This window comes from Sciurus vulgaris, assembly GCF_902686455.1.
Source record: "Sciurus vulgaris genome assembly, chromosome: 1".
NCBI classification, from domain to species: domain Eukaryota; kingdom Metazoa; phylum Chordata; class Mammalia; order Rodentia; family Sciuridae; genus Sciurus; species Sciurus vulgaris.
In genome coordinates this window covers 143,637,669-143,652,691 of record NC_136461.1, presented here as the reverse complement: position 1 = coordinate 143,652,691, position 15,023 = coordinate 143,637,669, and the positions used below count along the sequence as shown (strand labels likewise).

Genomic DNA, 15,023 nt, shown 5'->3' with positions numbered 1-15,023 from the left:
AAACTCTCAAATAAAAATTTAAAGTTACTTTTGCTTTTTTTTTTTTTTAATTTAATACTTCAGCTTTTAACCTTTCTTCTTGGTCTTAAAGTAGCTCCAAGTGTAACACTTCAATCTGTTCCTAGATTGCTTTTTCTGGTTCTAAATTGTTCTTTTTTTGGTGGGGGGTGGGTACCAGGGATTGAACTGAAGGGCATTCAACCACTGAGCCACATCCCCAGCCCTATTTTTGTATTTTATTTAAAGACAGGATCTCACTGAGTTGCTTAATGCCTCGCCATTGCTGAGGATGGCTTTGAACTTGCACTCCTCCTGTCTCAGCCTCCTGAGCAGATGGGATTACAGGCATGCACCACCATTCCTGTACTAAATTGTTCTTTTTTTAACTAACGACTTTTATACGTAGAACTAGTTAAAAGAGGTTAACTTATGAAATAGTAGCAAGATCAGATTTGATCCTAGATCTCTAAACTGAGAGCCAGAATCAACTGAATATTTTTTAGGAGCAGGTGTTGCAAAGGAGTTTGACGGTTAGAAATCATGAAGGTGATATCATGGAAATCAAAGAATACAAATTTCAAATAAAAGGACAAAATGAAGTCAAATGCTGTAGAAAGTTTAGGTAAAATGAGGACTGATTTCTTTCTACAAGTATCCATTTGATTTCACAGGATTTCCATGGCATGGTGTTGGTAAAAGTCAGACTGCAAGAGGACTGAAGATTGGTTGGCTAGTGGAGTCAGGATATTCTTTGAACATGTTTGACTGAAAGGGAAGAAAGGAAGGTAGCAGACAGTTATGGGAGGAATGGATGGATGGATGAAATCAGAGAAATGATTTCAGCACTATTGGAGATGATATATCCTCTTTATAATGGTATTTTCTATTCCCTAAATATAGAAAATTTACTAATATGAAATTCAGAGATAACTTACAGTTTTTTAAAAATTGCTTTACTGCTTGCTGTGGTTTGAATATAGTTGAGTGTGTCCCCAAGAGTTCATGTGTTGGAAGTTTGGTCCTCAGTGTCATGGTGGGAGGTGGAAATCCTTGGCAGGTCCTAGTAGGAGGTCTTTAGGTCCTTGGGAACATACTCTTGGAAGAGTCTGTGAGACTCCAGCCTCTCTGACTTCCTGGTTTGAAATATGATCTTTTCCCACACATGTCCCTGCCATTTTGATGCTCTCCATACTTTGGCCCAGGCTGGAGGCAGAAGCAGTGTCTTCCTCCTCCTGAATGATCCTGGATTTTGACTTGAACTGTGAGCTTAATAAACCTCAAGTATTTCATTGTAGTAACAGAAAATGAACAAATACAGTGTTCTAGCCATAATATATAGGAGAAACAGAAGAAATTTATAATAAAACCTCTCTCAGGCTTAACTAATCCAGCTGATGTTGAATCATTATGGACACAATTGCTACAAATATGGGCAGACACTGGTACTGTATTAGTGTCTCAAAACCTTGAGCTGTATTGTTTTCAGTGATGTGACTTTAAAAAAAATGGGGGAAATGACTCATTCTAAAATAGTATAAAGAACATTCATGCACTTGTGTTAATGTTTGAAAAGGAATTTGGGTCTGGGCTTAAATAATTATAACCAGGTGTTTCATTTATGTGACTACCTTGTTGAAAGTTGAATGAAATGTAGGATACTTTTTCCTTGTGCAGGGTTGTCTCAAACATTGCAAGAATCAGGTATTCATAGCTCTATCATACTAAATGTCAGTAACAACCTTCAATAACCATGGATTCCCCTAAAATTTCCAAATTCACAGTTCCCCTTGGGGATGTCTGCATATGCCAGGCCAATAAAGAAAGGAGACTAAAAAAAAGACAAGATATATTATTGTCCTTGATAAAGTGGAAGATGATGACATTCATAATAGAAGCAGAAAGCTTAGACATTGAGCAGCACACATATTCATATCTCTGTGGATGTCATGTTTCCCATCAATGAGTGATAACCCTGTTTTAAGGATTTTGCTGGTTAGTAAATTACTTCTGTTTTTAATTCTTTAAGTACTCTCTCTTCTAACTTGGAGTTCCTCGTCTTCATTTGAATTCTTGGCAGGCATATTTATTATAAATAAAGACTAAAATTTGAACACTATGAAAGATCACTTTTAAAGAGAAGCATTACTTTTTTATTTCAGGTCAATAATGTTGAAAGTTCCTGAGAATGTATATCAGTTTCTTATTGCTGCAGCAACAAATTACCACAAATATAGTGACTAAAAACAATACAAACTTATTATATTAAGATTTTGGAGATCAGAAGTGAGAAACACATCTTACTGGGCTAAAATCAAGGTGTTAGCACAACTGTGCTCCTTTCTGGAGAATCTAGAGGATAATATGTTTCCTTACTTTTTCTGGCCTCTGAAGGTGGCCTGCATACCTTGGCTCATGACCCTTTCCTCTGTTTTCAAAGTCAGTGCTGTAGCATCTTCTAATCTCTAACTCTCCTGCTTACCTCTTCAGCTCTTAAATCCCCTTGTGAGTACAATGAACCCACCTCTTTTTTTTTTTTTATGTTGTAAACTATAGGAGTTATTTACTTATTTATTTATTTTATTATTGTAAACAAATGGGATACATATTGTTTCTCTATTTGTACATGGAGTCAAGGCATACCATTTGTGTAATTTATACCTATGTATAAATTTACATAGGGCAATGTTGTTTGATTCATTCTGTTATTTTTTCCCTTTCCCCCCAACCCTCCCACCCCTCTTTTCCCTCTATGCAGTCCTTCCTTCCTCCATTCTTACCACCCTCCTTATCCCTAACCCTAAACCTAACCCTAACCCTAATGCTAACACCTCCCACCCCCCCATTATATGTCCTCATCCGCTTATCAGCAAGATCATTCGTCCTTTAGTTTTTTGAGATTGGCTTATCTCACTTAGCATGATATTCTCCAATTTCATCCATTTGCCTGCAAATGCCATAATTTTATCATTCTTCATGGCGGAGTGTATTCCATTGTATATATATGCCACAGTTTCTTTATCCATTCATCAACTGAAGGGCATCTAGGTTGGATGAACCCACCTCTTTCCATGTCAATATCCTTTTTGGCACATAAGGTAACACATTCTGGAGATTAGGATGTGGATGTCTTTGGGGAACCATTATTCCATCAATACCAAAAGGGTAGAGTATGGAGTACAGGTTGAAATAGGGATGCTTGAAAACATTTTATTTTCCTCTTACAGTTCCTTTTAAATTTTAAAAAGCTAAACTAAGAACTCTAATATCCACTGCATTTTAAATAGCACCCTGAATGCAGAGTAGGGATTAGCAAAAATATTGATGTAGGGGAGAGAAACTGGAGCAAACATTTTTGTATACAAGATATAGTTCTTAGCCCGAGTTTGTTTTCAGATTGAATACTAAGTATTTGGTTTCATCATTTCTGCCATGCCACATTTTTAAAAGCATTATCAGTGTTGGGTCAAGCTTTATATGCTGTGTTAGTCCTCTTTCCATGACTATAAAAAATACCTGAGATAATCAACTTATAAAGAGAAAAGTTTTATTGTGGTTCACAGTTTTAAGAGTTCCAGTTCATGATTAGTTGGCATTGTTTTGGGCCTGTGGTGAGGCAGCATATTATGATGGAAGTGCTTAGCTGAGCAAAACCAATTATATTAGAAGTAAGGAGAAAGAAGTGGGTGGAGTTACACAATCCCCTTCAGGTAGGTTATGTCCCCAAAGACATAATGACCTTATGGTAGGCCCTACCTGTCAATGGTTCTACCACTTCTCAACAGTGCTGCCCTGGGGACCAAGCCTTTAACACATGGACCTTTAGAAGGCATTCAAGATCTAAACTCGAGCATATCCTATACTTTGCTATTCCCTGCTAGGATTTTCAGATATTTTTGGAATTTAGCATCTCCCTCCCTCCCTCCCTCTCTCTCTCTCTCTCTCTCTCTCTCTCTCTCTCTCTCTCTCTCTCTCTCTCTCTCTCCTTTCTTTCTTTCTTTCTTTCTTGGTACTATACTTTGCTATTCCCTGCTAGGATTTTCAGATATTTTTGGAATTTAGCATCTCCCTCCCTCCCTCCCTCCCTCCCTCCCTCCCTCTCTCTCTCTCTCTCTCTCTCTCTCTCTCTCTCTCTCTCTCTCTCCTTTCTTTCTTTCTTGGTACTGGGGACTGAACTCAGGGGAACTTGACCAATGAGCCACAACCCCAGCCCTGTTTTGCATTTTATTTAGAGAGGGTCTCGCTGAGTTGCTTAGTGCCTCACTTTTGCTGATGCTGGCTTTGAACTTGTGATCCTCCTGCCTCAGCCTCCCAAGCTGCTGGGATTATAGGCATGCGCCACCACACCTGGCTGAATTCATGCTTTTTTAAAAAGTCAAATGATATATGAAAAGGTGAAAAGTTAAAAGCGGGGCTGAGGATATAGCTCAGTCCTATAGCATATGTAAGGCCCTGGGTACAATCCTCAGCACTGTGGGGGGGGGGGGGAGTTAAAGCCTATCCTACCCCATCTCATGCCTTTCTTCATAGTACAAAGCAGTTAATAGTTTGTGCATTCCATGCACCATTTTCTAGAGTAGCAGACATAAACCCACAAACTCTTTGACTTTTCGTCTACATAAATAACATAGTAATCATACTGTTTCAGTATTCTTTGTACTACATCTTACTGTCTCTATACTACATGAACACTAATTTTTAGTGGAGTGTCCATAGATATTAAGGTAGTAGAGTGAGAGCTCGGGTTCTAATTCCAGTCTTAGCTCTGGATAAGCCTTTAGACAAATTAGCTTTTTGGTGCCCATTTTATCCAATTTATAAAGTAAATGGAGATAATAATACTTATCTCATTGAGTTATTATGATTGTAGAATTTGTGCTTATTACCTAAGACAAATGCATATGTAGCACCTAGAGGGGCCCAGCAGTATGATAGCCATTTAATGGCATATTCTCAATCTTATACTGTTTTTTTACTGCTTATGTAATTATTATTTCATGCTGATGAATCATTTAAACTGGTATCAAAATGTGAATCATTCTGGATGGGAGATCTAATGGAATACACTACTATAAACTCTCAAATGCATCTTTTTTTTTTTTTGCTTCTATTGAATTATAAAATATCTGTCAAAGACTGTGCAATTATTTGGGGCTTTTGCCCAGTATTGTTTTCCAAAAGGATTATACAGGTTTTTAATATCATTATCAAGGAATTATTCAAACCTTCTTGGCAGAATTTAGAAAAATTTTGTTACTTCAGTAGTCATAAAATGGGTATATCAAATCTATTTACTTTATTACATCCTTCTGAGCATATTTATTCAAGTGCTTGCTGTTATTTGCCTTTTTTCATTTATTCTACAGATTCTTAGTTTATTTAGCATATGGCTGTGTTCCTGTTCTAGGGACTGGGATATAGCAGTAAATAAAGTAGACAAAAATCCCCTTATGGGATGACTATGTATACAGATCTATTATAACTACAGTCTCTTAGGTACTATATCAACCAGGGCTTTTCAAACTAGCTTAAGCAAACTTTTAAAGTATTTGACCTTTTATTTGTAGGAGGATGAGAAGAAGTAGACACAGCCATGTCATCTTCCTGGGGAAGCAATTTACTTGAAGATTCGAAGTAAGAAAGTGAATTAGTACAGTTTTAAAAAAAAATTCTTTGGCTGTACTTGAGATAGAAACCAGGCCTTCGTGCACATTAAGCAGACACTCTACCACTAAGTGATACATTAAAAAAATGTGAATATATTTATCACAGAATAGAAAAACATTTTTATATGAGTTTTTAAAGGTAAAAGAGTTTTCAAAGAAACTGCCAACACTGCCTTTAACACCTGTTTCCTTTTGGTAATCAGTCCTCTATGCCTTGAGGGTAAGATCAGTGGGAAGTCTTGACAAGCATTAATAGACTAGTCAAAACCAATTCTTAGTTGAATAAAAGTTAAGTAAGAATGTCCCTTCATGCATTTTCAGTTTTTGGTGATCACAAATAAAGTCACTATATACATTTTCAAGGTGTCTGAACCATTTGCATTCCTATTAGCAATGCATGAAAGTTATATTTGCTTCAGTAAATTTCATCTTCACCAATACTTGTATAGTCCATTTCTTATTCTAATAGATATGTATCTCACTGTGGTTTTAATTTGCATTTTTCTCAAGATTTAATGAGGTGCAGTATATTTTCATGTGCTTTTTACTTATATATCTTCTTTGGTGAAGTATCTGTTCAAATCTTTTGCCTATTTTTCAGTTGCTTCTCTTTTCTCATGCTTGAGTTTTCAGAGTTCTTTATATACTCTGAATAAAACCACTAAATATATGTTGCTTTACAGGAAACCCCAATTCATAAATAATACATTAGATAATGTATATTTAGGTGACTATGAACTAATTCCACTGTCTTGTTTTATAACTGATTTAAGTGATTTTACAATGTTGTCTGAGAAATCGTTTTCCTCTGTATGTAAAATGAGTGGAATTTTTACTGTCAACTCTCAAACACTTGCCTGAAAGCTTGATAAAGGTATTCTGTATAAAAAATGATTAGCCTAAAACAGCAGAAGCTCTGCATTCTGTCAGAATATAAGCAGAGAAATGTACGACTCAGGAATAAACATGAAAACACCGAATCCAAATGACATTTGGAATCTAATGAAATTTAGATTTCTAAATTAGTTTAAGTGAATCAGCAACCCTGTACGGAAAGAAAGAAAATCTGCTTTACCTTCCCAGAATATATTCCTTGAGAAAAAAGGAACTGTAGAAGAGTTCCTTTGACAGTGAGCAGGCAAGCTCCTTTTAATTCATGTTTGCACCTGCATCTCTGATTTGCAAGAGATGTGTGAATTTCAAAATAGAAAAATGTCAGTTTGTTACAATATTAACATGTGGTTCAGGGCTCTTAAGCAGTAGAGCATGTTGCCGTGCAAATTTGGATCCTTAACTGGGTCTGATCGTTACTGCAGTTAATCTACTTGAACTGAGCAATTCTTAGTTTAAATTAAACCCAAAATCTCTAGTAGTTGCAACTGCTTGAAGCTCCTCTGGTGCAGTATCCCCTCCCTCTCGACTCTTGTGCAGAAGTCACCTTCTAAGATTGACTAACGTACTCATTTGTGTGGGCGAAATTTCCAGTCCACTCCCATCTTCCTGAATAGTTAGTTCTTCAGGCTCAGAACTCCTCTACTGCCCCAAAACAGTTATTTCCTGCAGAGCTGGGTACAGGATTAACCATCTCGGGGACCAGCAGCAGGCATGGATCATTTCCCTTTCCCGCTATCAAAGCACGTCTCCGGCTAAAATTCATATGCCACATTTCTGTTCATTCTTGAGGAAAATAAGTGATATTCCGTTTCCTGCCACAGAATCTTCCCCTCTTTCATAGCTACGATGTCTGGGTAAAAATAGCTCACATTTTTTTTGCTTAAAAAATAACGGCTGCGCAAATTTTATGGTTAGATTTGTTTCAAATACGAAGACCGCGCCTCCTAACTAGTAAGGCGGGGATATACCCAAGGAGCGAGGAGCTGTGATAGAGAGAAGCCTGCAGAGACGTTCCCCTGTCAGACCCCGGGGTCACCCAAACCCCAGGGGCATGGTCCGCCGCACCCCGTAAGTTTGGGGCGGCCGGGTCAGTCCAGTTGCGGCTTCCGGACCCGCTTCTCAGAGAGCGCAAGAACTCGCTTTCCCGGCAGGCCCCTCGCGGCCCCAGCGCCCCGCCTCCTCGTGGTGCGGCTCCCGGCGCGTTCCGGGTCCTGTCACAGCGCGGGCCCGAGAGTCCCGCCTGCGGCCCTTCCCCCTGGCTCCACGCTCCTTCCCCGACTCCCGCGAGTTCCAGTCCCGGCTTGCAGCTCCCCAACCCCGCCCTCACTCGCGCGCGCGCTCCCCGCCCCGCCCCCGCCCCCCCGCGTGCAGCAGTCACAGCCAATGAGGTTTAGGGCCGCGTGCGCAGATTCAAACGGCGGCTCTTGAGGGAGGCTGGGCGCGAGATTCGGCGGTGCGGACAAAACCCTGCAGGAGGCTGCGAGCGCTGCAGAGCTGCTCACTGCGGGGAGAGGGCGGGGGTCGGCGCCCGCGGCGGAGCCGCGCCTGGACCGCTGCGAGGAGGCTGAGAAGCGGCGGGAGGGGCCGGCGGAGGGCGGGAGCGCGCCTCCTGACATGTTGGGGGCATCCCTGACCGGGCCGGGCCGGGGCTAGGAGCGGCGCCCGGGCCGGGGGCGGGTCGCGGTCCGCCCCTCTGTCCCTCCGTCCTGCGCTGCCGAGGACCTGCGTTCCGCACTCGGCCGCCTCGGGGAAAGAGCGAGGGAAGAGGCGGGAGGGTCAGGGAGAAGGAGCATTCGCCTGAGGCTGGAGGAGGCTGACCTGCGTCCCCGCCCAGCCCGCGCCTATGCGGTACTTGAAGGATGGCGAAGAGGTCGCGCAGGTGGGTGACATCCCTTTCGGCCAGGCCTATCGGCACTGTCTCCGTTCAGATTCAGTTTTCTGGTTGTCCCCACACCAGACCCTCTCCAATCGGAGCAGAGGTTTTCCTTTTCGCTGCCACACAGCGTATTCATCCCCGTTGGCTGGAGCGCAGCCGCGACGTGTGGAGAGTTGGGGACCAGCGTGTTTAAGACGTAGAAAGAGTAACAAATACTCATGTTGCTCCTTTGAGTTGATTGTTCCCACAGCGCACGTTTAGATTCCTAATCTCTCACAGCCACTTCTTGGAGGAAGGTTTCTTCCCAGGTAAGTCTGCACTCTTGGGGAATATTCTACGCAGGTAAAAGTGATTGTGTCCTGCCTGAATGACTTGAAAATGGGGTTCTCTCTTCTGAATTACAATGCCAGTCAAAACAGGAACTCCGTGACAAACCAGGGCGGGCATCCCTCCGCCAACTTCGCTACCTTGAAAGGTTATGGAAAATCCTCTGAGGAATAGCTGAGGAGAGAGGATCTTTTTGATCCTTTCTGTTATTACCATTCTCATGTTTTGAGCATTATGTATATATATATATTCTTAATACTTCTGCTGGGAGATGTCACACTGTTACTACCAGTAGCTTGATCTTAAAACAAAGTGTTTTATTCACTCAATATTCTGAGTGTCCATGTTTGATTCTGACTGTATCTAGGTGTTTTTCAGAGGTCGGGCACGTTTTTTGTTGAAAACTGTGCTATCCTGAATTCGTGCATTTAGGTCTTATTTTTACACTAAGAAGTAGTTACTCCTGAATTGGAGTAATCGCTTAAATGAGAAAAATCTGCAGTGCCTTTTAATTTTCAGTTTTATAAATAAACCTGAAAAAATATTTGGCAGAATTTCCAAATATTGTTGTTTATTTATATCCACAGCCTCAGTCTTGAATTGTATTTCCTGAGTTGAAATTTAGTACCAGGAATAATTTATAAAAGATTTGGATTAAAATTGGCAATAGCTACACAAATTCTTTGTTATTCATATATTAAGTATCTGCTGTAAGATTGTTCTGCAGAAATCAGCACAAAATGTTATTATTAGCTTATTATTTTGTAGCAACTTCAGTATAAGACCTACCCTTGAGGTGGAACAAATGTATACACACACACACCTCTGACCCCTCTAGAATGGGCTTTTCAACCATTGCCACTATTGACATTTTGGATCAGATAATTTTGTGTGTGTGTGGGGGGGGTATGTTCAGCAGCATCTTTGTCCTCTGGTCAATACAAGACAAAGTCTTTACTTCTCACAGCGATGACAATCAAAAGTGCCTCCAGACATTGCCAATATCTTTTTTTATTTTTTAATTGGGGAAGTGGGAAGGGTAAAATCAGGTTAGAATTACTAGTCTAGAAATTCAAGAATTCAGTTAACCTTTCCATCTGCAGGAAAGACAAATGAACTGCTCCTGTAGTGTTTGTGGAAGTACTGGTTTAGGCCTTTTGAATTTTTAAGTCTAAAAAATTTAAAAATAACTATTAAGCAGTTAAAGTGAACATGTCAATTACATAAATTTATTTGTAGATAATATGTAGTATTATCTACTTAACATTGACTTAATCTTATTTGAAACAGTTTCTTGGCTAATTCTGTTATCAGCATTTAGCTAAAGTATATTTAGATATTGTTGTTTGAATGTCAAAAATCTCTCCTCTTGGGCTGGGGATGTAGCTCAGTTAGTAGAGTGCATGACAATGCCCTGGGTTCAGTCCCCAGCACCACGAAAACAAAACAAAAAAGAAAAACCTCTCCTCCCAGTTGGGTTTTCTATCTTTTCATTTCATAGTTGTGTATGTTCCATAACAGTATTCCAGAAGGATGAAATTATTTAGTGATTAGCTTGTCTGTACAAATTTTCTTTTATTGATAGTACTGTAAGCTTGAGAACTAATCATTAATTGTATTGGAGGCTTTTATTCCTTGTCAACTGTGTAATTTAATTGAAACATTATGGAGTGATTTATGGAGGCATTTGTCTGGAATAATTAAGCATGCTGAAGTGAAGCTATACTCCCCTGGGGAGTATACAGGTAGAGGGATGTAGTGAGAAATTATCATCTCTGAATGGTGCATTTCTTGGGGTCTTCATAGTTGAGTTTCAGGCTCTAAACTGTATTTCTTGTGTATGTAAACATGACTCTGTATCTTAGAAGATAATGGAATGTGAAATGTTTTGAAGAAGTAGTAATCTGTTCATCAAAGTCCACTCTTGTCTTTTGGCTAAGAATCTTAATATATATGAACTCAATTTACAGTAGAAAGGGAAAGGAAATCATTCAGTCATTTCAAGGTGTACCTTCAGATCTCCAATATATAACCATTTAATAATTTGAATGAAACTATACTTTGTTGTGTAAAATTTTTGCATGAGTATAGGCATAAATCCTATAAGATACTTTTTCTGTGTAATCTGGAAAAAACACCTAAGAGTAGAAAACCAAGTGGTACCTCAAGTGTGAAACAACTGAAGGATGTTGGCTCTTTTGATCTTTTGTAATAGCTGGAAAATCTCATTGAAATTTACATAAAGAAAAAGGCTCATTTAGTACTGGAACTTAAAATAGTTTTAGATCTCACTGGGTGTTTTAATGACAGAATTTACAGGCATCATTAAAATTGGGATATCTACTATTAACTGGGGTTACCTATTTACTTGATTTTTAAGCATATTTCTGCAATAATTGTTTAGTTTTTAAAGACCAGTTCTACCATTAAAAATAAACTTTAAAAAAATTATGTGAGGGAGGTACTGAGGAATGAAATTAACCAAATTATGTTATGTGCATATATGAATATATAATAACAAAGCCCACTATTATGTATAATATACCAATAAAAACGATCTAAATTTGAAAGATCATTTATGTAATCCCAATTACTTGGAGGCTGAAGCAGGAAGATTGTGATTTCAAGGCCAGGTAGTGAGAATCTGTCTAAAAGCAAACAAACTTACAAAGCCTATTCATTAGTAACACATTATGGTATTTATACTTGAAATGATCAATGAGTATACCAAACTGAAAAGGTGAAAGCCAGCTTTTACTTTGGAAGATTTTATTTTTCATTGGTTGTGTGTAGCAATTTTACTATGTTATTTACAGCAAGATGGATGGGGGTGAAAGTATAACAAAATATGGGAAATGATTTTTTAATCCGTTGTGTTATTAACTGGCAATATTGCTTTGGGAAAACAGATAAACTTCGCCTCCTGTTTTTATCTGTTAATATAGGGAATATGGATTTTATGGTCTGTAAGGTAGATCTTGCTTAAATGTATATCCTATTTAAAAGACATCTTTTGTAATCATTTTTTCTCACTTAAGAATGTGTATATTCTAAAAGAATCAAATAGAAATGTTCTTTTTTTTAATGGATTGCTAGGTAGAACATTCTTTAGCATTTCAGTTAATTGTCAAAATTTATGTGGAGTCAAATTTATCTTACTCTACTTTGCACAGTCCAGATTTGGAAATAAATATTCATGTATGCAGTACATTGTATTAACCACTGGGTGGCCTGATTTCACTTTTTAAAATCAACCTGGTAAAATTTCATCCCTGAATGCAATGGACTTAAAATTAAATGCTCAGTTACCATGTCATCAAAAAGTATAATAAAGATGTATTTCTTGATTATGACAAAGATTTCAGAACAGAGGCAGTTTGTGATTAAAAATGTGGTCAAGTTGAAGTGATTTTACTATTGCAGTTTCTGTGGAACTACTGATATTTATCTAATTTCAAGCCATTAGTTACTTTTCCAATAAAAATTAATTTTGAAAAATTTTCAAATTCTTCCTTTGGCTACCTCATTTTACTGGTGTTTTTTTTTTTTTTTTTTTTTTTTTTTTGGTGGTATAATTGTTATCCTTTAAAATCAAACCTCTCCCATCTGTTTTATCTTAATATCATCAACTGAGGATAGTTTGTGTATTATTTCATGGGTGAAGACATGACTATCACATCTTGTTGGCTTATATCTAAGATGTAAAGTAATCCTTAACCATTTTCCTGGCCTGATGTGTTGTAGAATTTTTTAATGCTTCTTTTTGCTGTTTCATAATTACCCTGATTGTTTTGTTCATTCATAATTTACAGAACTATTTACATTTGAATGTGGTAGTTTGGTTATATTGGGCATTTATAGAATAAATACTTTCTTTGATTTAAAAAAAGGAAACTGGCAAAAATCTGGAAATCAGGTCTTAAACTGGAGAAATAATTTTTTGCTTTGTGACTGGAGAAATAATTTACCTTCTTTTGCTGTCTTGATTAATCACATTAGGCTAGAAATGGTTCATTTACTTAACTACATATAGGAAGCTCAATTTCATTGAATTATTTTATATTGCCAAAATTGAATTATTTTATATTGCCAAAACTGATTACTACATTACAGAAATGCTGAAAGATGGCATAACAAATAGAAAAATAGAGCAGATCTGTTTTGATAATTTCCAACTATTATTGAGCAACAAGACTGTTTCATTTTTAAATGGTGAAAGTGGAATGTTGGTGAGGTTACTTAAGGAGATATCTTTTTTTCTTGGCAAATTATAGGATTTCTTGGGCATCTTCCTATTGTAGGTAATGATGATACATTTTGGGGATTTTCTGTCACACTTGAAAGTTACATTCTTTCAATAATCATTCAAATATATACAGAAATGGGTGTGGTCCAGTGGTAGAGTGCTTACCTACCATGTACAAGACCCTGAGTTCAATTCCAGCTTCACACACACACAATAGTAAATTGATGCCAAAACTAAGTAGGTCAGTTAGACTCTAGGAAAGTCCCAGTAGTAAAGAGATGATTCTAAGAATTCTAATTTAATGTTCCCTCACACTCACCAACTCAAAAACCCAGCTTCCTGACAATGAATGGACTGTATAACTCATTGTCTGAAACTTATGACCATGTTGATGTAAAACATAAAATAAAACTTCATGTAGATATAGAAATTTCTCACAAAGTATGTGGTTAAAAGTAAGGGGCAGAGTTTTAAGTGAACAAGTTTTTAGGAAAATTATTCCTTGATCACTGGTCTTTTTGACCAAAGTAACATTTTTGCACACATATCCTTTATGACATTTTGATAAGAATCTTAAGGTGGATTTTGTACAGAATAGATATGATGTAGATGTTTTTGTGAATATTCAAGACTTATGTGGGCAAACTCCCAAGTTAAAATTTATTTTGACTTAGAAATAACCTATTTAAAAAAATCGGTCTCACACCTGTAATCCCAGTGGCTCAGGAGGCTGAGGCAGGAGGATCATGAGTTCAAAGCTGGCCTCAGCAAGTGTCTCTAAATAAAATACAAAATAAGGCTGGGGATGTGGCTCAGTGGTTGAGTGCCCCTGGGTTCAATGACCACTATGAAAAAAAAAAAATCAGTCTCAAATATGCTGTTATGGAAGCTATTTGGATGTGAGGGGAGGGAGGGACAGGAGAACCTGTGAAAAGCATGCCTGAAGGTTGTTTGGGGTGTCAGAAAGTGGTAATGTTATTGACATTTCTAGGGAAGGTAAAGCAGCATAGGAGACACCCTCAAAGAACTCCTTTTGTACTGAATTTTTAAAAATGTTTGTTTCAGCAGGTTCTGCTTCTTAAAATTCTACCACTGAATTTGGATTCTGAAAGTTCATTTTAACAAATGGGAATGCCTTCCACCTCCTCCTAGAGGTATTTTTTTTTTTTTTTTTTTTTTTTTTTTTTAGTTTTCTTTCTCATATTCCCTTTGAGATCACACCTATATTGGAGAAGGTAGTTTTGGTTGGGTTTGAAGGGAATGAGGCAATTTTGGAATATATATAGCACTTGAGGGAGATAGAAGGATAGGAAGATTGCTCGTAAATCTTACAAATATTTGAATGAACCTGAGAGGTGAGCATGATAAATGTGGTCTCTGTACTCTTAAGCTTACTGTTTGGTTGAGGAGGTTGTGATAAACATTAATAGAAGAAAGAGTAGGTGCTCTGAGTAAACCACAGTATGAACCTTTATCTGATTTAGTAGCTTAGAAATTTATGAAATCATTGGACTGTGAAGCATCTTCAAATTAACAGTTTGCTCTTGGTAATCAGGTGACATTTCAGACAGTTGAAGATGACTGCCAGTGGCAGGTATTTCCTTTAATTAAACCTGTGTTTTTGTTTTGTGCATAGTTTAACAAACATATGGAAGTAGGACTGGCACATTATTGTTACAAAGAGAGATTGGCTTCAGGGAAATAGAGCATTGGAAAATTAAAGTGCTTTGAAAAAATACAGAAAGAGATAAACACCTTGAAAAGGAAAATAGGGAATCTTAATGTTTTCCCTGTTCAGATGTGAATAATTTTGATCCTTATCACATTAGGGAAAAGGTGTTAGGAGGGAGAGGGGAGGCTATGGAAAGTTACTGGAGAGTGAAATTGGTTGAATAATGTTACATGCCTGTACCAATATACCACAGTGAAACCCACCGTTCTGTATTATTATGTACAAACAACAACAAAAAGTTTTATCCCTATGAAATTTGACAAGTCAGAGGAAATTAGAGGTTCC

General features: G+C 37.9%; 1 protein-coding gene across 2 annotated transcripts in view; it reads left to right on the top strand.

Moving 5' to 3' along the window:
- The first annotated feature begins 8,018 nt into the window (after positions 1 to 8,018).
- The window catches only part of MYBL1 (MYB proto-oncogene like 1), a 38,443-nt gene continuing 31,438 nt past the window's right edge, over positions 8,019 to 15,023 (top strand). For both annotated transcript variants that reach the window (XM_079101903.1, XM_079101902.1), the window contains exon 1: positions 8,019 to 8,436. In XM_079101903.1, coding sequence (XP_078958029.1) covers positions 8,417 to 8,436 — 20 coding nt within the window. In that variant the 5' untranslated portion in view covers positions 8,019 to 8,416. The remainder of the gene's footprint in view (positions 8,437 to 15,023) is intronic.